This window comes from Vanacampus margaritifer, chromosome 3 (assembly GCF_051991255.1).
Source record: "Vanacampus margaritifer isolate UIUO_Vmar chromosome 3, RoL_Vmar_1.0, whole genome shotgun sequence".
Lineage (NCBI taxonomy): Eukaryota > Metazoa > Chordata > Actinopteri > Syngnathiformes > Syngnathidae > Vanacampus > Vanacampus margaritifer.
In genome coordinates this window covers 16,213,142-16,239,047 of record NC_135434.1, presented here as the reverse complement: position 1 = coordinate 16,239,047, position 25,906 = coordinate 16,213,142, and the positions used below count along the sequence as shown (strand labels likewise).

At 39.6% G+C, this 25,906-nt stretch overlaps 2 protein-coding genes across 4 annotated transcripts in view; both read left to right on the top strand.

Annotated features, from left to right (window-relative positions):
* The first annotated feature begins 3,758 nt into the window (after nt 1-3,758).
* tmem230b (transmembrane protein 230b) lies at nt 3,759-5,481 on the top strand. The gene is made up of 3 exons (XM_077561600.1): nt 3,759-4,012; nt 4,451-4,573; nt 4,660-5,481. Exons 1-3 carry the CDS (start codon nt 3,920-3,922, stop codon nt 4,798-4,800), a joined length of 357 nt encoding a protein of 118 aa, XP_077417726.1. The 5' UTR covers nt 3,759-3,919; the 3' UTR covers nt 4,801-5,481.
* Nucleotides 5,482-6,575: 1,094 nt separating this feature from the next.
* The window catches only part of igsf9b (immunoglobulin superfamily, member 9b), a 32,227-nt gene continuing 12,896 nt past the window's right edge, over nt 6,576-25,906 (top strand). For all 3 annotated transcript variants that reach the window (XM_077562079.1, XM_077562078.1, XM_077562077.1), the window contains exons 1-4: nt 6,576-7,020; nt 11,694-11,789; nt 15,632-15,838; nt 25,651-25,797. In XM_077562079.1, the coding sequence (XP_077418205.1) occupies nt 11,729-11,789; nt 15,632-15,838; nt 25,651-25,797 (415 nt within the window). In that variant the 5' untranslated portion in view covers nt 6,576-7,020; nt 11,694-11,728. The remainder of the gene's footprint in view (nt 7,021-11,693; nt 11,790-15,631; nt 15,839-25,650; nt 25,798-25,906) is intronic.

The window sequence follows — 25,906 nt, the reverse complement described above, 5'->3', positions numbered from 1 at the left end:
CTTGACTATCACCTGATTAATTAATCACATCTCCAGATGGCACCCGAGCAGCCTTGTTTTTGCCACCTACGCCACATCGATGCTTACAGGCCAATGGTTCCTAATGAAGCACAAATCTGTGTGTATTGGAAGGTTCCAAGTGAATGCCGTTGCCAATCTGGACAGGTTGTAAACAACACAAAAAGGTTGCGGGTTCATTTAAAGAAGATCTTTTACACTGGATAGTTAGAATATTTAAATACGTACATATAATGACACTATATCAAGCATAAGGAAGGAAATACAATATGACAGTCTATCAATACAAATTGGTTTTATCCATGGATTTTCTAGTACTTACCGAAGTAGAACTACTTTGTTACTGCCTTTTTAAAATTACTTTAACGCCCTACGTTTGAAAATAGACATCTGTACATTCGGCTCCTGACTTATAGGCATGTTGCTTTTATCAGCCTCTGGATGATAGTACATTGAAATTTTTATTTTTTATTTTTTTTAAGTAAATAGATCTTGATTGATGGAGATTTGGGGGATTTTTAAAGTGGAAAAACCATGGACAACAGCGACATGTTAGAACATGAACTGGAAAGCAATAATGATGATGACAGAGAAGCAAGCTATTCCCCCGCCATGGCCACAAAGTATATATACTGTATTTATACAGTATATGCTATGGGCGCACGCTAGTCGAAACACGGTATTCTGATTAATATTGTGTTTGTGAAATATGGATTCAGCAGCAAAATCCACCTGCTTTTATTAATCTGAGGCGGCGGCCATTTTGTCACTTTCTGTCAAATGAAAATGACATCAACAGTACCATAGGCGTTAGCTTAAGAATGTCAAAAAAATTGTGACCTAACTCAGACCGGAGATGAGCTTTAACCACAAACTTATATGAATGGGCGAGCAATACCGCTTAGTGAAGCCACCGGGAGCCATCTTACGTTGCCATTTTCTAAACTCACTGAACTTGATTACATTGACATCTCTGCAACATTTTCACATTATTTACTGTTCTTATGGCAAAAATGCCAGAGTGTGCGGCGTACGGTTGTACCAATAAGTCTGGGAGAAGTGCTACATGTACACTTCATTGCTGAGAATATAATTTTTCTTAGAAGATATTTCCCCGAGTCCAAATAAAGTTTCTACAAAATGTATTAAATTGGAAATTATTTTTGAAAAATGAATCTCATCGGTATGTTAGTAACAACCAAATTAATAATATGGAGCAAACTTATTATTACAGTGTGGGTTCCTTTTAACAGAGTATATTTTTATGCAAGTATCTGTACAATCTACTTGCCTGACTTGGACCAGTCAACTGTCACTCACAGGTACATACCTGTATGGAGGCAGACAGATTCACATTCACGCCATCACTGAGTGGGAATTGAAGCAACGCTGCCTGCATGCAAGTAAGGTGAATAAACCGCTACACCATCAGTGATGAAAACGGTATTAATGTAGTATTTTTGTAACTGCATGTGTGTAGCTTGCAGTGACGCAGAATGGAATGGTAATGCATCATACTGAGGATTGTGTCTAATAGTTTGACTCTCTACAAGTACAGGATTTCAATAAGCAAAACATTAGAGTTCACTTCAAACTACAACCACAACAAAAACATGTAGTTATGTGAATAAAGGTCTGACAATGTCAGTTAAACGAAGGAGAGTTGTTAACGCAGACTTTTTTCCATTCATACTCATATATTGACTGGATTTCAATATTTTATACAAGTGGTCATAACGTTTTGGGCCAGTATGTGGACTGTTTAACACATTTATCTTGCAAAGCATCAGATCAATTTAAGACAATGTTTCAGTGGAAGATTAAGGTGGTTGACATAAATGATCTAAAATATAGGAATTGGATTTACAAATAAAGCGACAGGACAGATAAGGATGAACACACATAGGTGGGTGTGCAGTGTTTATTTATTTATTCATTTTATCTATATATTTTTAAATATATATATATATATATATATATGTATACTGTATGTATATATATATATTTTTTTTTTTAAATAGACAGTGTATTTATATTGCAGTGGTTGGATTTAAATGGCTAATCAAAAAACAAAAAAAAGGGAATACTGCACTGTAAAACAAACTCAACTTGAAAGGTTAATGTATTATCTTGTAGAGCTGAGAATGGATTAGCACCAGTACATTGAATTTAAATTTATATAGAAAAATAGATATACTGTATAGTGCTTCCTAATACACGATGATTCATTCCAGATGTACTGCCAGCTTTACCATGGGGATATGAAGCATAAATGGACGATTTTGTGCCTTATATTCCCCTTGAGAGTGCAGTGTGAAAATAGCAAATCTCCTTCTTTATAACCTTGTTTACAGCCTTGTTTATGGCTGTTTGAGGACCTCCTTCCCCGACATGTTTTGTCTGTCATTGCTTATATTTTTCCAGTGATGAAGTCGCTTGGCTCGACCCCCTCTACCCTGCTGAGGCCATCCTGGCAAAGCCTGTTCAGGGGAATTGCAAACAGTCCCTTTCATCTTCACACATTTCAGGATGTCGTTTATACTCTCTGTTTGTCAGAGACCATTTGCAAATGTTCAACTGCCTCCACAAGAGCAAGTATGGCTCTGAAAGTAATGACTAAGGTCATCCAGCACCCATATGATCACTCAGGAGTCACTGTGTGCAGTGCAGTGCTTTTAGAGTTTTTTTTTATTGATGCCGCAAGCACTTCTAATACAAATATGCATTTGGTGTATTATCACTACTGAGGAAACAGTGGTGGCCTCTGGGTTATTTACAAACAGTGGACATTCCTCATTGATTGTAGACCTGCCCGAGAGCTTGGATCCTAATGATGGCCCCTGTAGAGTCAGGCAGCAATTTGAATTCTGCCTACAGCAGAGTCTATATTTGTCCATGTGACAGCCCTATTTTCTAATGCTAGCAGGGCAAATGTAGGTAATTAGCAGGGTCAGCGCTACATTGACCACAACGACTTTAATTATTCATCGCTTAAATTATTAGACAAGACAAGAGCTTTTAAAATGTTTTTTTGGTGTGTATTTCATAAAATGTTATACCATAGGCTGATTTTAGGCATGATCAGGACCAGTTTCACTTTTTAATTAACTGAATTGAACAACAATATTCCAATTATTTGAGATATAGCTGTAGCATAATCTACATTTTCATGAAATATTTACAAAAAGTATACAAATATACAATTCGAAAATAATGGCATTGACATCATCATTGGGCCTATAGTATTGTCATATTTTGCAGCCACGTTATTTGAAATAACTACAGATAAAATCTCTGGAATATTATCATCTGTCATGTGATTTATTAGCAAACCCGGAGCCTGGGCAGAAGCGTTATCTTGTGAGACTGAACCCATTGTGACAACAAAACTGACCAGTGAAAGCACCTGCGGAAATGAGCATACACACATAAATCTTCACACAGCTTTTGCTGTCTGCTATGGATGACCAAAAATGCCAAATAAATAAATAAACGCTCTGCTCTCATATTTATTTCAAGACTCGACAGCAGTCTCTAGCGGTTGAGCTGGTACAGCGTAGTTTGAAGAATGTGGAAATGGATATTTTTTATGTAAACGTATTATTGAACACGTCGACTTGTGTAGAATGTGGGCTTTATTTTTTAATGATAATTAATTACATGTAAGGTAGGTAAAATATTTGTAAATGTTAACAGCAACCTTGACAAAACAATGTATTCTGCGCAAGCGTACTGAAAACACGGAAGTGCTGCGCGAGAAGTGCGATCAATGAAGTCATAATCCCATCTTTACATGTTTTCTTTGGGCTTTGTTTTGTTATTTTACCGCTAGATAGTCCTCCGAATAATGGTCAACGTGTTATCGGTGTTCTAGAACGTAAACTGTCACTATAAACCAAAGATGCCAGCTCGTAGCGTTCTGAACGGTGTTCCTGCCAGTAAAGTGAAGTACTCCAGGTTAGCCACCCATGACGACGGCTACATTGATTTGCAGGTAAAACGGCATAGTCTTATGCTAACAACTTGTGTAATTTTATTTCAATTATTCATTTATTTCAGTTATTATTGAGATATTTTGCAGAATTTATTTAAATCGTATCCGTATACACCACTGAAGGGATTTAAGGCTTTTGTTTGAAATGTCAAAATGACCTGCAACATTTATAAGTTAACTTAATTTGACTATGTGTGTGTATATATATATATATATATATATATATATATATATATATATATATATACTGCAGGCTTTAAACGGGATGTTTTCAAATGCACTGATGCATCTTTTTTCCCAGACTGAGTACAAGTACATTTAAGTACACACATGCACGCCATCGTTATGTGCATTAAAATCTCATGGTTCAAAAAGTCTACTTGCGTTCAGAGTATGAGCAATAAGTGTTATTAATTCAATGTTTTTCTTGTGTTACAGTTCAAAAGAAGTCCACCCAAAGTCCCATACAAAGCCATTGCACTCGCCACAGTCCTGTTCTTAATCGGCTCTCTGTTAATCATCATCGGTTCTCTTCTCCTGGCTGGATACTTTGGAGTCACCGTGAGTAAAAGGGTTTTCACACTGCAGCACGTGATGACTTTCAGAATGCCATTTGTTGCACTGAAACGTTTTCGGGTCTCTTTCAGCACTCCGACCGCACCATTCCCGTCCTGGTCATAGGAATCCTTGTTTTTCTTCCTGGGATTTACCACCTGCGAATAGCTTACTACGCATCTAAAGGATACCCAGGATACTCCTATGATGATATCCCAGACTTTGATGACTAAATGCTTTGTTTCCTGAAGTGGTATATCGTCTTCCTATTTCCGATGCGTATCCCTCCGTGAAGGATGACGTTTTAGTACTTTGACTATTGCCCTTGACTTCTCCTGTTGTTTACTTGCTGATGTAATTTTTTCTTATGACTTATTCCTGATGCATTTAATTCATGTAGTAAAGTTATGAGGCCTAGCTTATGCTAAGATTTTTACATCGAATAACTTTTTTTTCATTACACAAATTGGCTGTGCAGGCAATGGAGCAGAGTAATATAAAAATGAGAGCTAATATATTGGCTGTAAACATATACTACAATATTAAATATATATTATAATTGTGTTGCTCAATCAACTACTTAATTGTTTTATATTTGTGGCATACTAGTCTTTCCCATACCATTGTTTATTGTAGTTCTGAATTTATTACTGCATTAACAAGAATGACACGTTGCAATGTACAAATTAGCTGTGGTGGGAGGTACAAATACTTACTGTACTTCAATAGAGTTTTCAGGATATCAGAATATTTATTTTTCTTACTACTTTTTACTTTTACTCCCAACATTTGAAAACGAATACAGTATCTGTAATTTTTACCTTTGTCAAAACGGTCTCATTCTTTTCCCAACCTCCACAGGTGACAAAATTATGTTTAAAAAAAATGTCATTAAAGAGAGGTGACATCAACAATTGTTGAAATTTTGTTTGACTGGAATTTAAGGGACAGAGAAATAAATATAATAAAAAAAAAAAAGAAGAGACATTTGAAACCAGGAAGCATTGCTGACAATGATGCAACAGATAAAAAGAATCGAGATATTCTCCAGCTATTGCGTTATTGAAGGGAATTGTTTGACGTCTACTGAATGAATGGTTGGTGGCAAATCTTTTGTCATTTGCCAGTCAAGCTACTGTTGTTCAAAAATGTGTGTAATCAGAAAAACAGAGGTAATGTGTGCTTTTTCAGTTGCTGCTTTTTATTTATTTTATTTTCACAATAGCAACGCTATGGAAACACATTTGATCACACGAAGGCCGAGCTGGCTATATGTAGAGATTTATTTTTCGTTGTGCAAATTGATCAAAACCGTATTATGTGTTTGACAGTAAAAATCAATTTTTTAGGGTATTTTATGACCCCTAGTGGTGCTACACTCACTAACAGAAATGTTTTTCCTTCAATCTGAACAATTAGCCTACTGACCGAGTAAAGTCTTGATAAAATGTTATCACATCACCCAACTTCAGCAGCATATAGTATAAGATATCACCTCAAATTTGTGATTAATACGTTAGTTTTGTCTTCACTGGGCGTTTGGTTATCCATTGGACTTGGAAAGCCCAGCCTGCGTCGAGCATGTTTTGGCGACTGTTTGCCTTTTGTTGCGTCCCAAATACAACTCTTTCTCACGAACAAGCGCTTTTGTGTGAAGCGCCCAAATAGTCGCTGCATGAAGCTCACGTTAGCTAGTTGCTAGTTGACTGAATTGTGTTAGTTTGTCTTCAACATAAAAAGCAGTTGAAGTTAGACTATACACTATCTCTCTATTCAGCTGTACAACATACATGTTATCCAGTACGTTTGAGGTTTATAAAAATATATATGGGATATCCATATCATAGTCACAATCTGCATTTTTTGTTTTTAGATTACACAGCGTCGCTTAAAATTATTTTGAAAGTTCTTACAGGAAGTTGTATCGAATTCGTGTGATTTACTGGGTATTGACGCAACGCTGTATAATGGTAGGTGGGAACCTTGCTAATGGGAGGGGTGACTCACTCGGAGTATCAACATCGCGTTTTGGTGAAAATGTGCGGGGTGCGTTTTTTCCCTGATGAAACGAGCGGCCATCTGAAGGGAAGGTGGTGCACCGTGAAGTGATTTTTTTCTTCTCAGAAATCGTATTGTGTTGGATCTCACTTATTGTTGAGCTTTTTTCAGCCACCTTGAATGAAGACGAGTCCTGCAATAGACGCACGATAAGTTTAAATGGACTTTTTACTGCCTGAGGCTGGACTGGTTGTTTCTTGAATTTCTATCCTTGGGAAGTCGGATCAACATGAGGGAATATTTTTAATTTATTTATTTTTGCTTGAAAATGTGACTACTTTTTCAACTCGTCGTTAAGGTCCTTAACATTAACAAAGTGATTAAATAAGTTTGATGTGAATTTGTAAGACATCTATGGATTGAAACGTTCAACTTCCAAAAGTGCCTCAAGCAAGGTAATTTCATTCTCATTCATATGTATGTAGCGTTTTCTACTGATATTTACTTTATAATAAACTTTAAAAACATAAAAACGACTGAAATATGTGACATAATCTCACAATAATGTTTGCATTCAATCTCAACTGTAGATCCTTAGCATTCATGTTCTCATTTGTGCCACATGTATGCCAGTAGGCTATTTTTCTACACTCATTATAAAAATTGAAATAATACTTATTCTTTTGTTTTCTGGCCTAAAATATAACATGGATGCATTGTTTCACAGTATCTTTATTTTTATTAATTGACATAATGTGATCCATTTTAATCTCCCATAGTTTCATTTCATTTAGTGGCTTTTGAGTGTTTTGCAGTGACCAGATTCCTTGGGTTGAAGCAATGAGAAACTAGTAAAAGAGATACTGTATTTGATTTTGCCATCTTTTCCAGTTGACCGAGTCACACAATAGATGCGCCTGTTATGATTAGGAGGTCTGTCTGGGTGGTGGCAAGGAGCACTGAGCTGCACAATGGATTGTAGGGGTGCAGATGTAACGGGCTTGTTGCTTGCTGACCTTTTCACACATAGTCATCTACCTGCTGCAGCACAGGACGTTATGTGCAGTTAGGCTTTTTCATTAAACACACAAAACACTCATAAATAATTTTTTTCCCCTCTCCCTGTGTCAATGAGGAATGTGCTACAGAGAGGCTCACATCATTCCGAACGCCTGTAATCCTTTGTGTTGTACTACATGATTTTATGAGGGGGGGTGCTGTCTGACTGCAATATCCAACATATTTCCTTTAGGGTCTCACTATTTGTGAGACAATATGCTGAAAAGGGGAAGAAAACGGAAGGCAATGCATATTTAAAGAGAGGAGAAAAAAAGAAGTAAAATTGTCTTGAGATGTGAATGTGAGGGTGAATGGCTGGCGACCAGTCCAGGGTGGTGGCCTATTTAAAAAAAAAATGCAGACACTCAACATTTATCTAAAAGTCCTTGAGCAGTTTTTAACCCTCAGTTTTCCTCCTGATCATGTCTGTAAAGTAGCTTAATGAGACTGAGCTGACCCCCGGGGTTTGGGAGCAGGTGGGACAAGGAGTTACAACTAGTGGCATTTGCTCCTCTATGACTTACAGTAATGTCAACAAAACTAGGTAGCCAGATACGAAGGTGTGTTCGTTTTGGGGTAAGGCTCCATTTCTGTCACTGAACTTAATATTTCAAAACATTCTATCACTTCTCATTAGCCAATATTGATGGGCCCTGTGGCTTGATGCAGAAATCACTACGTCAATCCATAAACAGCAGGCTTCCTCGCTCACGAGACCAGGGTTCCGATCGTGTGCCCACTGTGTGCCAAGTTCATTTCCAGAAAAAGTCAATACAGTTGCTAAAGTGGGTTGGTATGCCAGGATACAGAATCCAGGGATTGATTGTTGTATGAACTGGTTCGGCCACTTATGGCGGAAGTGATGGTTTGCAGGAGTGACTTATTACTCAGTGGACTCGAGTTTTGAATATTTACTGTTGACTTATGTCCGAAGACAGCATGTAGCCTATGTTCACAAAAAAAGGCATATTTTGCATCGCCACTGCAGTGCTGCGGACAAAAAAAAAAAACTTGAATGGCTGGTTTTATGTTCCGTTAACGATTTTATGTCATAAAAGCAGTCAAATTTGTTGTGATTTCTGTCTTTGGTTACATTTGTGTGGCAATCTTCTTTTGTACAATTGTGAAAGTGTTTACTGAAATGACACTTGCGTCTCCCCACCAGGCTGGTTTACTAAAACTGCTGTCTCTGTCAGGATTAACAAGGATTAACAACAGAGTATTGCTACTGATTACAATGCCTGTTACTGTCACTAACTTCAATCATGGTCCTTCCTGACGCACACATTGTACAGACAAAGCAATATGTCACTTATTAGACCTACAAGACAGCATTATAGACACTTGACAGTTATAACATCATGGTTGTAGTAACCCATTGAATGGTCCACTGTATCTATTTGCATTATACGGTTAATGAGTTTACTCAGCAGGGGAGATACATATGGAGAAGCAAAGTCCACCAGCTGTTGTGTGTGCAAAAATCACTGTCAGAGTACAGTATGTCATTTGAAATAACTGTAATGCATCAATTTTCTATACTACATGTTTTTGCTTTCTATGAGTATATCAGTTTTGTGTTCAATTAAAAAGTGTAAGGTTTCACACTGATTTAGTTCATGAGTAAATTGAGACGAGCTCAGCATTATTTCAGTCTTCATACTTTTTAGGACATTTTTGTCTTGTGGGACGTGAGTGATTGAGGGGATGGCGGACCCAAATGCAGGACAATAAGGCAGTGAAACAGAAATCAAGTGCAATGCGTGGTACTTTAATAAAACATAGAGAAAAGGGTGAGCAGACAACCATGACTTTTTGGGATGTGACTGGACTGGTCGCCATGACTGGAATGAGCGTGACGAGACAGTGACTTGATTTGCCTTGACTTGACTTGACTTGACTTGCTGTGGAGTGGCTATGACTTGGCTAGGGCTGTGACGAAGACGACGTAGCTGTGACGAAGACGAATTGGCTGTGACGAAGACGACGTGGCTGTGGCGACGAAGACGTGGCTGTGACTAAGACAACTTGGCTGTGACTAAGACGACTTGGCTGTGACTAAGACGACTTGGCTGTGAATAAGACGACTTGGCTGTGGCGAAGACGACGTGACTGACGAAGATGATGTGGCTGCGGCGACGAAGACGTGGCTGCGACAAAGATCGACTTGGCTGCGACAAAGACAACTTGGCTGTGACTAAGACGACTTGGCTGTGGCAAAGACGACGTGGCAAAGACGAAGACGAAGTGGCTGTGACGAAGACGACGTGGATGTGGCGAAGAATTGACACACGAACATCCACACATAACGTAGACAATGCACCCACACCGACTGGACAAACAGAACAGACTAAATACACTAGCATTTTAATTAGACACACCTGGGGAAAACACAAGTGGCTGAGGGCACTGATTGGTCACTCACACGCACACACACACACACACACTGGGACGGGAAGACACACTCAGGTGGACGTGGTTAGACATAACGAGACAAGGGAAGAAACCAGGAACACATGACAAAAACACCAACCACAGACAACAACAAAAACAACCATAACAAACAAAACCCCAACCCCCACAGACACGAAACGGGACATTTTTGGTGTGCTGTGAGATTTTTCCTAAAATATAATCTGTGCCATGGCTCCATAAATTTTGGAAAATACTGCTCTGGACAGTTGATAGTGAGGTTAAAATGACGTTATATGTGAGAAATCGGGCATCTGTATAGGCACAAAACAACCACACTCATGGAACGCTGGAAAAACAAGTATTTTGTGACTTCATTCAGTGTCCTTGATTGGTCTCAACATTTTATCTCTAATTCGATTAGACTATTTACACTAAGAGCAGCGGGGTAGGATTACAGTGCTCGAGGTGCCAGAAATGTACCATCCAGAAGGCTAAGTCATGACTAGATCCAAAGCAATTTGTGTCAATGAAATCCAGTGAAACATGGGTGCACAGTTAGCACGTGCTGCAGGTGTATTAGCAGTTTGGATTATGTTAGTTCTTAGGGAGGTACTTACATTGGGTTTGGGGCTGTTTGTGCCACCAAGAGGTCTCTAAATGCGTTTGTCAGTTTGAATTAGGAAATGTATGTCGCTGTTTACTTGACTAAAAGGTCGTGCACCTGTGTTATGATATCCTTTGAAAATGTCCTTGCCCTAATGCATGAGGAAATAGCATAGTTGTTTTCAAAGTGCTTTATAAAGCCTCACATTCACACACATGTTCATACACCCGTGAAACCACCTCAAGGTTGGGAGACGAGCACTCTACCACTGAGCCATGCCGCCGCCCCCCTGCTAACCACCCACCACTTACCACCTATTGTTATTTCACTTGTCCAAAAAAAAACACAGACACTGAAATTATTAGCTAACATATTTTCTTCCAACACCAATATTGAATAATCTCCTCACCAACAAGTGAAAAATAACATTTTATTTTGTTTTGATAATTTGGTGCATAATGCTACTTCTTACTCACATTTGATTTCAGTCAACTGCACCCGTCAGCTGTCCAATTACAGGCTAATTATTGAAGTTCAGCAGCTAATATCGAGCACCTTAACTACTTTCAAAGTACATTTTTTATTTTGCTTAAAAGACTGTCAAGCATTTACAGGATTTATAAGAAGGTATTATAGTTACTGAATGAAGAGACATGAGAAGAGGTTGAGGAGGCCCTCAGGTAGCTGCAAATCCTCGTGTTTTTTTAGTTGACCATTAAAAAGGTCAATACTTGTTTGTGACTTTGGTGTGAAGAAAGTTGTGCCACGTTGCTATGGTAGCATGTGCACTTTAAATAGGCAAAGTCAAGACAAGACTATTTTTATATTGAATCAAAATTATCTGTAAGACTGACTGGAAATGTTTGTAGGAGTGACTGGAAATGTATTTTCCTAAATTCAACCCCAACCCAGACATACAATTTTTGTACCAGTAGTTTTTATGACTACAAGTTATGACTAATGCTAATTTGAAGGACTCCTTTTTTGATTTGAGAATGACACAAGTATTTCTGGCGAAGACTGAAGGGGATGTTTCATCTTGTCTCTTAGGTTGGGAGATGCGTGAAGCAGCGTGACGGACGGCCATGGGACTGGAGAGACGGTGGCTTCAGGCGATCTCCACCACTCTTGCCATCTTTCTGCTAAGTGAGTATGCTAATATAAAATGGATTTGACTCGAGATGCAAATAGTTGTACATATTTTGCAAGCTTCGTTTATCTTTGACAAGGATTTGTAAGGTCAATAACTCAAAGAGCTCACAAATGTCTGTGTCATGTACCCTACATGGTCTATAGCAGGGGTTGGCAACCTTTACTGTCAAAAGAGCCATTTTTAGACCAATTAATTCACCCAAAATCTGTCTGGAGCTGCAAATGTCAACATTGTGATGAACTAAACAGTTTTAGTGTTAGTCGAATGTACTGAGGGCCCAAAAGCTAATTAGAGCTTCACCATTATAGAAAAATTTGCAGCATCCAAACCTTTCGTCTTGGGGGGTTATCATTTTTCCTACTTCATTTTTCACAAAGTTTTAGACTTTTCTGCAAAAAAAAAGGGCAATTTTTTTGACGTGGCAATTTTCTGTCTTTTTTCTTCCCTTTTTGGATATTTCAATTTATTGCAATTTTGTGGGCATTTTATGGTAATTTAACTTTCAGGATTTTTTTTCTTTTGTTTTTAGACATGTTAAGGTTATTTTTTTTGAACATTTTCTTTTAAGCCTTTTTTGCTGACATTTTTGGCAATTTCATGGACATTTTATGGTAACTTTTGCTTTTCATCTTCTTTTTTTGGACATTTTATGGCCATTGGTATGTATTTATTTATTTATTTTTATCTACTTTTTGTCTCTTTTTCTGTCCACTTAAAAATTTGGACTCTTACATTGAATATTTAACTCATTCACTGCCATTGACGGCTATAGACGTCAAAAAAACATTTCAACTATCTCTATTAGTTAAAAAAAAAAATACACTTTTGCTAACAAGAGTATGAAAACCTAGAAAGATTTTGGGGGGTAAATTTAGAACAGATATAAAATTTGTAATTAATCGTTAGTTAACTAGTGAAGTCATGTGATTAATTACAATTTAAAAAACTGACGGGCCTAATTTAAAAAATAAATAAATAAACAAGGGCGTTTAATCATAATTAATCCCATGATAATTTTATATCTGTTATTAAAGTACAATAAAAAAATATAGGTTTTCATAAAAAATTTAATGAAATGAAAAATTGTTAAACTAATAGAAATAGTTCACATTAATTTTTGACGTCTATAGTCGTCAATGGCAGTGAATGAGTTAATTATTATTATTTTTTATTTAATCATCCATTCATTTAAAGACTATTTTATATTTAAAAAAAATACATTTAAAAAAATAGCAATTTCAATTTTTTTTTTTTTTTGCAGCTCCAGAGGTGCAGGTTGCGGACCCTTGGTCTATAGCAACCCAAGTAATAAACCGTATGATAATCTACTACATTATAAGCCGGGAACCAAGCGTATTACATGACATTACATTACCAATGAAACGCATTAAGTCTTTTTTAAGCACACTTGACAATGTGAAACAGAAACAGAGTGTTTTCATGATTGAAGATGATGAACTTTATCATTTAGGTGGACGTAAGCAAACCACTCTGGCTCTTTACACTGGTAGATTTTCTTGCTTTTGTCGGTCCGCTTGGCCTCATCACGTTGCCAAATTGCCTGCCATGTCAAGCATCGTTTAGCAGTTGGCATATGTTGCTGTTAAACTATCCACACAGTACAGGCAGCGGGATGATGAGCACGCTGGCACAGCTCCCTCTGTAAAGAGAAAGGGTTAGAGCACAGCAATTCGCTTAAATGGCAGAGAATTGGGGCCAAAATGCAACTTAAATAACATCTCTGGGTGTGGAATTAGATCAATCTGGGATTTATGCTGCTCTCAACCGCAGGCACGCTTCTTTTAGTGCATGTGTGTGTGTGTGTGTGTGTGTGTGTGTAAGGGGGGTCGGGGGATTGATTGTGCCGGTCTTCTTACCATGTGTGTACCCCAGTGGGTGGTGGGAGGTCGGCTGGAGAGAGCACAGAGAGGCCTGCTGCCCTCTATCAGAGTATCAGGCCCCCAACCCCACCCCCCTGTGGGATTAAAGTAATGACCAGGCCAGATGAGCAGTAGAGCAAACACTGGCACCCAGCAGCGCACACGCCCACGTGAGCACATGGCAGCGAGGGAGTTTGCTGAGACGCAAAGGAGAGGCTACTCCAGGTGTCACTAATGGGATTGCAGTGTGTTTGCAGGCTTTGGCACCATAAGATCTTGTCACCAAATGGCACATCGTTGCTTGACATCCCCTCGCTACATGCCCCCGGCTGTTCACCCAAGTTCCACTTCGAAATGAGACTTGGACCTTTCTCTCCTTTTGGCTAACTTTCTTTCCATCACTCCGAAGCACATTTTAAGACCATATTAGTACAATAAGCAAACACTTCACCCCAAGGTCTGGCAGCCATTGCTCTCTTTAAATGGCTGAAAGGCTGTCTTTGGAATCATTCATTCATTCCCTACTCCCTAATTACTATATTGGGATTTTTATACAGTGGACTACCAAGTTCATTCATCAGTCAAATAAAAAATGGTTTTCAAACACTATTTGGGCGCACTGTTAATTACGCTATTGCGGTCACGTTCAACTTAACTTATTAACAGCCAGTGTATTTAAAAAAAAAAAAAGATACAAACAAAACACTTTACACTTTGCGCAGGTAAAATTAGGCGTAATGGGGCAGTTGCGTTATTGTGTGCCATTATGGGATGGAATGTAGCCGACTACCGCCCAATCATTGCTGCATCCCTCATTCACTCCCAGCCATTATCACCGAAGCAACCCCCTTCACGCCCAGCTGTTTTACTGGGTTTTGATTGATTTTTCAAGTCCCACAGACTACTGTGTTCCATTGCTATAAAAACATGAAACCTACCAAAATAAAGATTAGAGTCTCTTCTTTCTTTAGGAAAAAAATAAATGTGTGTCTGTTTCTGTTTTGCAGCAATCAGCATTCGAATGTAAGAAAGTTTCATCATTATTCACATTCCTGGTGAAAACCCTTGACAAAAAGAGTTGCAACATGGCCCTGGCTGATCTCTTATACTCTGCTGCTACCTGCTGGCCGTTTTTTTGTAATAACTACCATTGCTTTAAGCCACCTCCTCATGTCAGAAGCTGCATCAAAGCCTTATGTTTGCTCTTGCATAAAAAGAAAAACATAAAATCATATAAATACGTTTTGGGGAGTGAAGGATAAAGTATTAAAAATGTATTTACACGTTATTGGGTTTGAATAGGTTAAAAGGGACGTCCCCCCCCCCCCCCCCACACACACACACACAAAGAAAACAAATCTTGACAATAATATGTTCTATGCAGCCCCAATAGTCTAAATACAGTATTTTGGTTAATATTGCGTTAGTAGAATATGAGTTAAGCAGCAAAATCAAGCAGTTTTTATCAATATCAGAAGGCAGCCATTTTGCCACTTTCTGTCGAGTGAAAATGACATCACAGTAGCTCAGGTCTCAGGTAACAACCAATCACAGCTCAGCCTCAGAAGACAGGTGAGCTGTGATTGGTCATTGCCTGAGCTCTGAGTAACTGTGATGTCATCTTCAGTCGACAGCAAGTGGCAAAATGGCCGCTCCCTGAGATAGATAAAAACGGCTAGATTTTGCTGCATAACTCTTATTCCACAAATGTAATATTAATCTGAATGTCATGTTTAGAGTAGTGAGGCCACATATACTATTGTCAAGAAATGTTTACGGTTGACTTCCCATTATACTTACTTCACACTCGAGCATCAACACTACAAAATAGTGAACTCACTATATCGGAAATGATATAATGGATAGTGAGTGATTCCAAATGTGCCTTTTTTTCTTATCAGTCCAGAATGCACTCATTTGCTTTATCTTGGTCATATATATTCCTGTCTTTCCAGGTGTGCCTCAAGGTTTGTCATCAGTTGTCCGTGGCAGAGAGGGGGGCTCTGCCGAGCTGGGCTGCAGTCTCGCTCCAAAACCGAATGACGCCACCAGCCCAAACCTCTTCCCATTACATGTGGTGGAGTGGGTGCGGCTCGGTTTCAACGTTCCCATCCTCATCAAATTTGGAGTGTATGCTCCTCGAGTTCATCCCAACTACAAGGGTAAGAGCTGTGCTACATCGTATTTAGGTTTTCCTTTCATATGTTGTCTTTGGCAGGGAACTTTCAAACTTTTGACAGTGGCCTTGAGAACTTATATTCATCGTTTAAGTTGTACAGTATTTGACACACAAACGCATTCAGAATTACAGCAGGTGTTCAGCTTTTGGATTTCCTGTCTGCCATAATAGCACAAGCAATGGGAAAAGGGGCAAGAATGCTTGTGTTCAAACGGAGGCAGCAAGGGGGTGGGGCAGCTCTGTAACGACCAAGGGGGAGGGTACAAGAAGCAATGCGCACAGTGGGATTAAGAGTGCAGGTGGGGGCTCGGTGGTTCGACGACAGTGTTTTTTTTTTTATTAGTATGCAGAGGGGTGACCCAGTAAGAGATTGTGAGTGGAGCAGGAAGGATGAAGCACGGCGAATAATGGGAGTTTTCTTGCCGGAGCGCTATAATCCCGTCATTGTCTACCCCTGAACAAAAGACAAAGAGGGGTATCACTACCTCCCTTTGCTTTTTAGAAAAACTAAAAGGACCACTAGGACACTCAAAATCCCATACTGTCCCAAATATGTCACGGGAATGTGCTGGGATGCTCACCTCCATGCCTACATCTGGCAAAATCGACGTGAGCCAAGAATAAAAGCCCTCACGGCGTTGTAACATGCTACCTTGGTGGAATTCAATAACACTGCATTGATTGTCAGCTACAAACAGGCTGCTTCCACTGAGCAACTGGGCTACGTGTGTATGCATGTTTGGCTGCGCTATTGTTTCTGAGCAGTCATCTGAAATTTTCCGACTAAATAACATTCTCGGGATATCCCCGTATTTTGGCCTGGCCGTCCCGTGCGTGCTGTTATCTGCTTTGAGCTTTACCCCCGTCTGCTTCAGACCCTTACGCCTCCCCTCCCGCTGGAGGCAGATGGCAGCATGTGAAGCGTGTCAGCGTCGCTGCTCTAATGTATCTTACCCTCAAATTACAGTGTTGGGGGTTTTATGATGACTGGTGAGTCGATGACAGTTTCCAGAACGTTGTCCTTGCTTGTCTGAGAGCAGAAACTTGCAACCAGGATGTTACTGATAGTTTCAAGTGTTAAATCCTTTCCTACAATGGTAAACTTGGGATTTCCCTGCAGTTCAGTAGTGGATTTATAGAAGCGGTATATTGGCAGTTTATAGTGGCGCTATGGCGCCAGACTAGACTGCTGAGTTTTTTGGTCCACCTTTGGTAAACTCAGCTCAGGTCACCAAAGTTATACAAGTATTTTAAATGACTACTTTTATATATCTGTTGATTTGTTTCAGTCTCACGCTGCTCTGTCCCAAAGTGTAATATATAAAAAGTAGTGAATTAAGCAGAAAAATCCACCGTTTTTTATCCATCGTACTGGGCAGCCATTTTGACACTTCCTCGACTGAAAATGACATGATAGTTGCTCAGGGCTCAGTTAACGACTAATGACGGCACAGCTTGTGAATGTCACATGACCAAACTCAGAAAACAGGTGCAAGTGGCAAAATTGCCGCTCTCTGAAATGGATAAAACAAGCGGAATTTGCTACTTTCTTCATATTCCACGAACACACTTTTAACTCATTCACTGCCATTGACGGTTATAGACGTAAAAAAATAATTTGAACTATTTCTATTAGTTTAACTTTTTTTCCCACTTTTGTTAACAAGAGTATGAAAACCTAGATTTTTTAAAATTGTACATTTAGAACAGATGTAAAATTTGTGATTAATCATGAGTTAACTAGTGAAGTCATACGATTAATTACGATAAAAAATGTAATCGCCTGACGCCCCTAATTTTTAATAATCTTTTCTTTTCTTTTCTTTTCTTTTTAAATCGTGTCAGCCGATTTAAATTTTTGATTGTAATTAACTGCATGACTTCAATAGTTAACTCACGATTAATCACACATTTTTACATCTGTTCTAAATGTAATTTTTTTCTAGGTTTTCTTACTCTTGTTAACAAAAGTGGAAAAAATGTTAAACTAAAAGAAATATTTGAATATTAAATTTTTGACGTCTATAGCCGTCAATGGCAGTGAATGAGTTAACCAGAGTGCCGCGTTAAAGGGATACTTGACTCATTGAGCCATTTTCAGCAACAAAAAGCTAATATTTTGCCCAGAATTAATTTGATAACTACATTATTTTTCATGTACAACTAATACCATTAAAAACTTTTTTTTTCCCACGTCGACTGAAGATGACATCATCTGTGGTAAGGAAGTAGGTAACAACCAATCATGGCTCAGTTTGCTGACCAAACCCAGAAAATAGGTGAGCCATGATTGGTCGTTACCTACTTTCTCAGCACAGGTGATGTCATCTTCAGTTGACAGCAAGTCGAAAAAAATAGTTTTTAAAGGTATTAATTGTACATGAAAAATAATGTAGTTATCAAATTAATTCGGGACAAAATTCTAACCTTTTACTGCTGAAAATGGCTCTTTGAGTCAAGTATCCCTTTAAGACTAATAGGGGCGCAATAAACATATTAAGATTTTTTTTTTGACTTTACTTCACCTTTAAATGGATGTTTCTGACATAATAGAGACTTCCGAATGTCATCCTTCCTTTTGACTCTTTTAAGACACCAGTCTTAGTTGTCTGCTTCAAGTGTATCCGAAAGGTATTAGCATCCCTCAACCCTCTCATATTTCACACCCAACATGCCCTGAAGGGCTGAACATCAGCGAACACACAGCAGATGAAACATCCATCAACTTTGTACTGACATGCTATTATAGTCTGTTTGAGCTGAATTTTTTGAAAAAAAAAAACGTGGGGGTCTGTCGGTGTCAGGCAGGTTTACTGTTGCAGGGCGAGATCAAATGGCTCCCATGTGCTGAGGAAAATCATCGGAGACGGTGAGCAGGAGAGTTCGACCTGAGGCCAGGGCAACAATGGGCAAACCCCCAAGTCTCTGTAGGCCTTCATTATGCGCTCAGTGGGTCCTCTGAGCACGGGAGAGGGTCTGGCATTTTTCTCCCACACAAATATTCTCACACACACACACATACTATCTTAGCATTTTCAACTGCAATTGTTCATTTGTGATGCGTCTACATTGTTCCTCTTTAAGAATTGCTTACTTAGCCATGTGATGCCACCCTTTTGTGTACTGTTTTGCCATGGGAATGCGGTGTCATTCGGACACATTCCATTCACTTCAAACTTTTTCTACTAGATTCCAGAACCACAATCTTCTGAATTAGATTCCACCCATCCATTTTCTATACTGCTTATTCCTTGAAGGTTGCTTGTAGCTACAGCCCGTCCCAGACGACTTTGGGTGAAAGGCAATCCATCATAGACTGGTCGCCTGCCATTAACAGGGCATAGAGACCTTTCACACTTGCATTCGCACCGTCACTAAATGTCAATACACCGTAACTGACCTGGAATTTACCATATCTACAAAATGAGACTCCTAACGCTTATATTCATGTCTGAGAAGAAAACTCAAAAGGAAAAAGAGCAAGCAAACAGTAATGCGTTTGCATTTTACACTGAAAGCTCGCACATATTCTTTTTGTGTGCTCAGGTTAACGCAATAAAAGTATTTGGTTCTATTTCATGGGATCTTGATGTTGTTGTTAGGTTTGATTCATTGATTTGTGTGTTTGTCTTGTTTTATTGGCGGTCTTTGAATGCACCTCATGCAATCTCATGCAAAGTCGAAAGTGTCACTGAAAGTAGGTTTATGCTTCTCTCCTTTACTAATAGCTTTTGTAATCTACTTTTCCCTTACGCATACACCATACATTAAATTGATTATGATTCATTTACTAGTTTGGTTTGTAACACATCATAAAATGGGGAAAAGTGTTGATCAGACCATAGTAAAAAAAAAAAAATCAAAACTGAATATTAGTGTTTACTTTTATAATCCTCTCTCTTTTCAATGCGTTCCCACCATATTGTGACATTTATAGGCAATTACAAACCTCTTTTGGGTGGGGTGGCAGGGGAACAATTATTTGTACATTTTCGCTATTGATGGAATGGAACTGCCCCTTCTGCCAGGGGAATAGTGGAAGTTGTGAAAATCCACGGGTAATAATGCCCTCCCACTTAAAAAAACAAAAGCACCACTTTTGTCTAGGAAACTCCTCAACATATTTCAACAGAGTTCTTTAGCACCATGATGGCACCAAATACGTGGTTGTTTTTTTTTTTTGCTTTGGCCTGAGCTAAAAAACAGCAAATACTGTATGTGAGTTTTTCAGATAGGTTCCTGAAAAATCAGCTACTTGGTCAGTCTGTGAAGCCAAACTGCAAATATTGGCAGTGGTATGTAATGTCCAGTTTAATAAAATTCTTCTCTGGAGGGAGGAGGCTGATCTGTAGATAACATACCCATAATCTAAAATTGATATTTTCCCCAAGTTATACTTCACACAGTAAGTGACAGATGATTAAATATAATACAGGATAGCAATTCTGTATTTTACAATGGAAGGCGGTGTGTGTGTGTGAATAAATTAAACTAGAGGTTGTTTGGAGGGGACAAATGATCAGAGTGTAATTAAAGACCACCCATTTTCTTTTACTCGTGATAAAAAGTTGTGTGTGTGCGTGTGTTTTTTTTTTTTTTTGCTCTTCAGCTAAGTAGTTTAGCTTAAAAAGTTCATCGGTGTTGGAAACCAATAATCCAAGTCCCGTGAGATTATTTTAGCTGAATGTGCAGTAAGTAATATTAAACACAAAATAGTTTGTCGCTTTAAGTGAAAAACAACCGAAGATTAGCAAGAAATTCTATCAAAACAACCCCAGTAGAAATATGAAATTGATCCACTTTATCCAGCAACAACCTGTTTTCCCTGCTACAAATATTCCAATCTGATGTTTGGCAAGAACGTTGTGTTCTTTGGCTTGGCGCAGCAGCCGTGTTGCTCCGTGCCTTTTGTTTGTCACTGATCACATTCCAAATGATAAACATAGATCAGACTCATGGAAGTTATCATTTCGGGATAATACATATTCTGCGATCATGTTAGGGTGTCAATGCCTGTGGTGCAACTTGGCACGTGAGGCGAGTGTGCTTAATGGTGCAGAGGTTAACCGAGCTGGACAGAGTGAGAGGGGCAGAGTTAACTGTAATCTATATCACGACAAAGAGCTATTCATAAGAGGCTTAAAGTGATTAGGGGGACAGGAGGATTGAAGAGGGAAATTTGGGGGAACGCGAGGGAGGGGCTGTCAGAAGCATGGGGCCGGGCCCCAGACTTATGATTGTATTCAAATCAAAACATATCCCACAATGCACCTCTGCCCCCGCTCTCTTACGCACGTACGGCTGGACAAAGAAAAGCAGCGCTGGTGCTATTCCAATCTGAATAATCATTCTTCCTCTGTTGCTATAGTGTATCTCGTGTCATTTTCTCATGGAAGTCAACAAATGTGGGTGATAAGGGCTGAGTTGCATCTTTTAGTTAGGTAGAACACACATTGAGCTTTGTTTCACCTAACAGTGTCAAGTGCATCAAGGGCAGGGGTTCTTAAAGGGGAAGTCAAACTTAAACATTTCTTGACAATATTATGTCATATGTGACCTCACTAGTCTAAACATGACATTCTGATTAATAATACATTCGTGGAAAATGAGTTATGAAGCAAAATCTCAACGGGCGGCCATTTTGCCACTTGCTGTCGACTGAAGATGACATCACAGTTGCTCAGAGATGACCTGTTTTCTGAAACTGAGCTGTTATTGGTTGTTACCCACTGATCTGAATATATTACTAGATAGCCTATTGGCCAAGACTTTTGAAGCCGCGTGACCGCCATATTGCTCCTTCCAAGAAACCTTTCTCGGCATACGATCCTATACATTTACAGTATCAAAATTGGAGAACATTTGAGACAGTACGTACAAACAGCATGATTTATGATGTGAGGATTTCAGATATTTGACAACTTGCTTTAACACATGTATAAATTAGATGCTTAACCCCTAGGCGTTATTGTGACCATTTTTTGGCTTTTTGTTGGTTCTGACCAAGCCATTTCAAAATAAAATACTGCCCACGGGTTAATGATGTTTACAGGAAGAAACTTGTATATTTTTTTATTAAAAAACTATAACTGTAATTCAACAAAAGATGCCTCTGCCAAATCTAATATCGGGGTGTAAGGAACTGAGCAATAAAAGAAAAAGAGGGTCTTCAAAGCAGCACATACTGCCCACTTGCTCATTTTTTTTTTTTTTTTACTTGTTAAAAAATAGTGACCACTCCGCTACACACACCCCCAGCCCCGCCCCCCGGCTCTATACTAACTGAACTCCGTAACATAGACTCAATAACCTATTTCAAATCCACTCTCAAAACTCATCTGTTTAGACAAGCCTACCCTCTCTGACTATAGAACTGCTTCGTCTTCTCTTATTTTTTCATTTATTTAAAAAAAAAAAAGATCTTATGTTGTCCTTACCATTGTATTTGTATGTTTTAACTGTTGTTTTAAGGTGACCTAGAGTGTCAAGAAAGGCGCCAATAAATAAAATATATTATTATTATTATTATTATTATTATTACGAGCTGTATATGTCTATCTAATCTGTACGTATACCGTATAGAGTTTATACAGTAGTCAGCTCGCGAGATGGGAGGAGCAAGATGGCCGCCCTGTCACTTCAACGGCTTGCACGGGCGTGTATGGGCTATCCGCTATCCAGTCATATATTCAGATCAGTGTTACCTGACACCTGTAATGTCATTTTCACTCAACAGCAAGTGGCAAAATGGCCGCCTTCTGATATTGATAAAAACTGCTGCATTTTGCTGCTTAACTCATATGCCACCAACACAATATTGACCAGAATACCGTATTTAGACTAGCAGGGCTTTATAGAACATATTATTGTCAGTAATTTTTTGAAGGGTTGACTTCCCCTTTAACCTTGTTTGATGCACCCGGGATTACAATAATATAGAAATCACACGACGTACCATCACACTAGCCACAAGTCGACTACAGAGCGCACCAAATTCCATGTCGCACAGATATACCAAGCAATGTAGCCCTGCAGCCAATAATGGCCAAGTGTGGCGTATCATCACGGATCATTTTAGTCAAGTGTGCGTTGAATCGCTGAGACTGACTCAACCGAACCCCTGGAGTTCGGTTGAACCCAGGCTAAGAACCCATTCTAAATTCAGGAATAAAAATGGAAGAATTGAGAAATTCATTGCTCAGTTATGCGCCTTCTTCTCCCACTAGTCTTGCTTTGTGGTCATACAACACCAGCGAGCAGGCATTTCTTGGATGCACTGACCTGTTGGAACAAGGGTTCGTGTTAAGGTAGACTCCACCTATCATATGCTAGCTACTGAAGAACAACAATGCAGAGGAAGAGGATGAGGGGGAGATGCAGCTATTGTGTCAACCATTCTCTCTGTTGTCCACCATATAGTCTAAAGATGTTTGTCCCTTGAAGCAGAGGGAGTGATGAATGCGTCTGTGGGGGGCGTTGCAAAAGCATTGAGGTCAAAAGGTCAAAACCTCTTATTGGTTGCCAGTGGTTTATTGATGCTCACAATTTGAGTAACCTCTCCATAACCTCACATTCACTTCCTTGGTTGTTGTTCTACTCATATGATTGATGATTGTTAGTGATGGTGTTGAAGTATTTCTTTTATATGTGGGCATCAGCCCATAAGTAATGGGCATATATTAAAGCAGAGGTTTGAGTTCAAGTTCGGAGATTAAAAGCCTTGATATGTGAAAAAAGGCAACATTTGTCATTCAGTGTCAGCCTTTTGTTTGTCTCTTGGCTGAATAGAAAATGAATTTCTCTCCTTTTTTCTCTCCTCAAAGTGCTTCCGTGCTGCACTTTGAGTTTCGACTCTAAACATGTGTTTTCTCTTTGTGTAATTTTCCCAATTTTCCCCCTGCACATGTTTCTACTGAATTCAAATCTGAACCTACTGTCCGGGTTTTCCTGGGTGTCGTCACTATGGTAACAGGCGAGAATGCGGTGTGGGGGGCTGTCGTCCCTTTGTAGTGATGGACAAGAGCGAGGCGGCGGGAAAGGGTTAAATGTCTGACGGAGGAGTTGCAGTTCCTCAAAGGTGAACCTGAAAATTTGAAAATCAACACGTTGCCACGTGATGCTCTAAAGCCATGAGATCAGCACACTTTTTTTTTTTTTTTTGCATGTTCAAGAGCTGTTAGCCACAGGAGGATTAGCTGTCTTTTGTTTTTGTGAAAACGTTTTTGCTCTCGTAGTGCAAAGCGCTTTTAATTCCACGTCCAAGTGGAAAGGGTTGCATAGGAAATGAACAGGCACGTTTTCTCCGCTTGTTTGATCAATGCTGAGGTGAGATTCAAGGCATTTGTTTGATGGAGCATCTCAGAGGAGAGTATTGGCCATCCAAGACTTGACGGAGTTTAGCCAATCATTAAACGTGGCCATTAAGCACAGCAACAGCCCCAGTCAGGAATGCAGGGTTAATTATAAGCCATTGTTGGCTGTCTATATTCACAGCATGTGTTTCGCCCTGTCTTGAGGCCGTGTCGAAAGTTAAACGAATTTCATAGCTTTCGGGCTGCGTTCCAGACTGTGCTTTGTAAAGGGAAGTCAATAATGAGGATATTTTGTTCCTTTGTGCAATACTTGCTTCAAGGTTGTAGAGAGCATTTTGTCATTATTTCCTCTTGTATTCACTGTCTGACACTGTTGTCTGCTGTGTGGTGCTGTGCCAATAGAATGCCTAAAAAGAGTGAAAATGTAGTTTGAGTATCTTGCATGAAAGCGTAAACAAGGAATAAACATGTAGGCTTTACTATGAGAAACCCCCCACCCCACCCCCTGCAAACAAGAATGACGCGATACTGGGAACGTCCCAATATTGACTCTGTTTACTTTCAAACTGCCTGGTATGAACAACGTGTGTGTTTCCCCCTTCCTGCGCACACCCTCCTGTCGTTAAAAAGGCCGAGATTGAAGGGGGTAAAAAAGAGTTCATTGAGAGACGGAATAAAAGGAAAGAAAGTGAGGAGGGGGTAACTTGAGGCTGCAGTCACCAGGCAACCGACAGATCAAGTTTCAAAGCCGAAAAAGGGAGGTATAAAAAGTGCAGAGAAGGGCGAGAGTGGATTCTGGGATTTATGACGGTGAGAGATGAAATGTGTGAGAGTGTGAGTGTGAGTTTGAACCACTCAAAGATGTTTTGATTTTATGTCGTTTCAAAAATTTAGCTTATCACATGATTTAAAGGGGAAGTTGTGTCAAAAATGTCCTTTATTCTATGTTCTATGCGCCCCCACTAGTCCTAACATGACATTTTGATTCATATTGTGTTTGTGGAGTATGAATAAAAAGCAAAATCCACCTGTTTTTATCCATCTCGAACGCGGCCATTTTGCCACTTGTTGTCAAACACAAAATGGCATCACGGTTACTATGGCTCAGGTAACGACCAATCATGGCTCACCTGTTTTCTGAGTTTAGTCACATGATGTTCGCGATGTTCCGTGATTGGTTGATACTCAGCGCTGAACAACGGTGATGTCATTTTCGGTCGACAGCAAGTGGCAAAATGGCCGCCCCCTGAGTTGGATGAAAACGTCCCCTGATTGGTCTCACCTGATGCCATAAATAATTATTTCCCCACAAATATTAGTGGCACTGCTTTTTTTTTTGCGAACATAAAGTTTTTGACGGGCTGAGGCCTTTGTGTGATGATCCCTGTGTCATCGCCACTCCTGCATGTGCTGACTGCAGCGGTCCGGTTGCCTGAGCGCGCTAACCCCCTTGTCTCTCTGCCCCTCACCCCTCCTCCCACAGGGCGGATCTCCCTGACCCGCGGCGCCTCCCTGCTGGTGGAACGGTTGACCCTTGAGGATGAGGGCTGGTTCGAGTGCCGCATCCTGCTCCTGGACAGCAAAACGGACGACTTCCAAAACGGCACATGGACTTTCCTCTCCATCACAGGTGCAGCACTGCGGGGGTTTTGGACAAACAAGAGCTGCTCATTTGCTGGCTCATCATTGGCACTTTGATTGTTGACATCAGCAGCAGCATGTGGCTAAAAGGCACACCA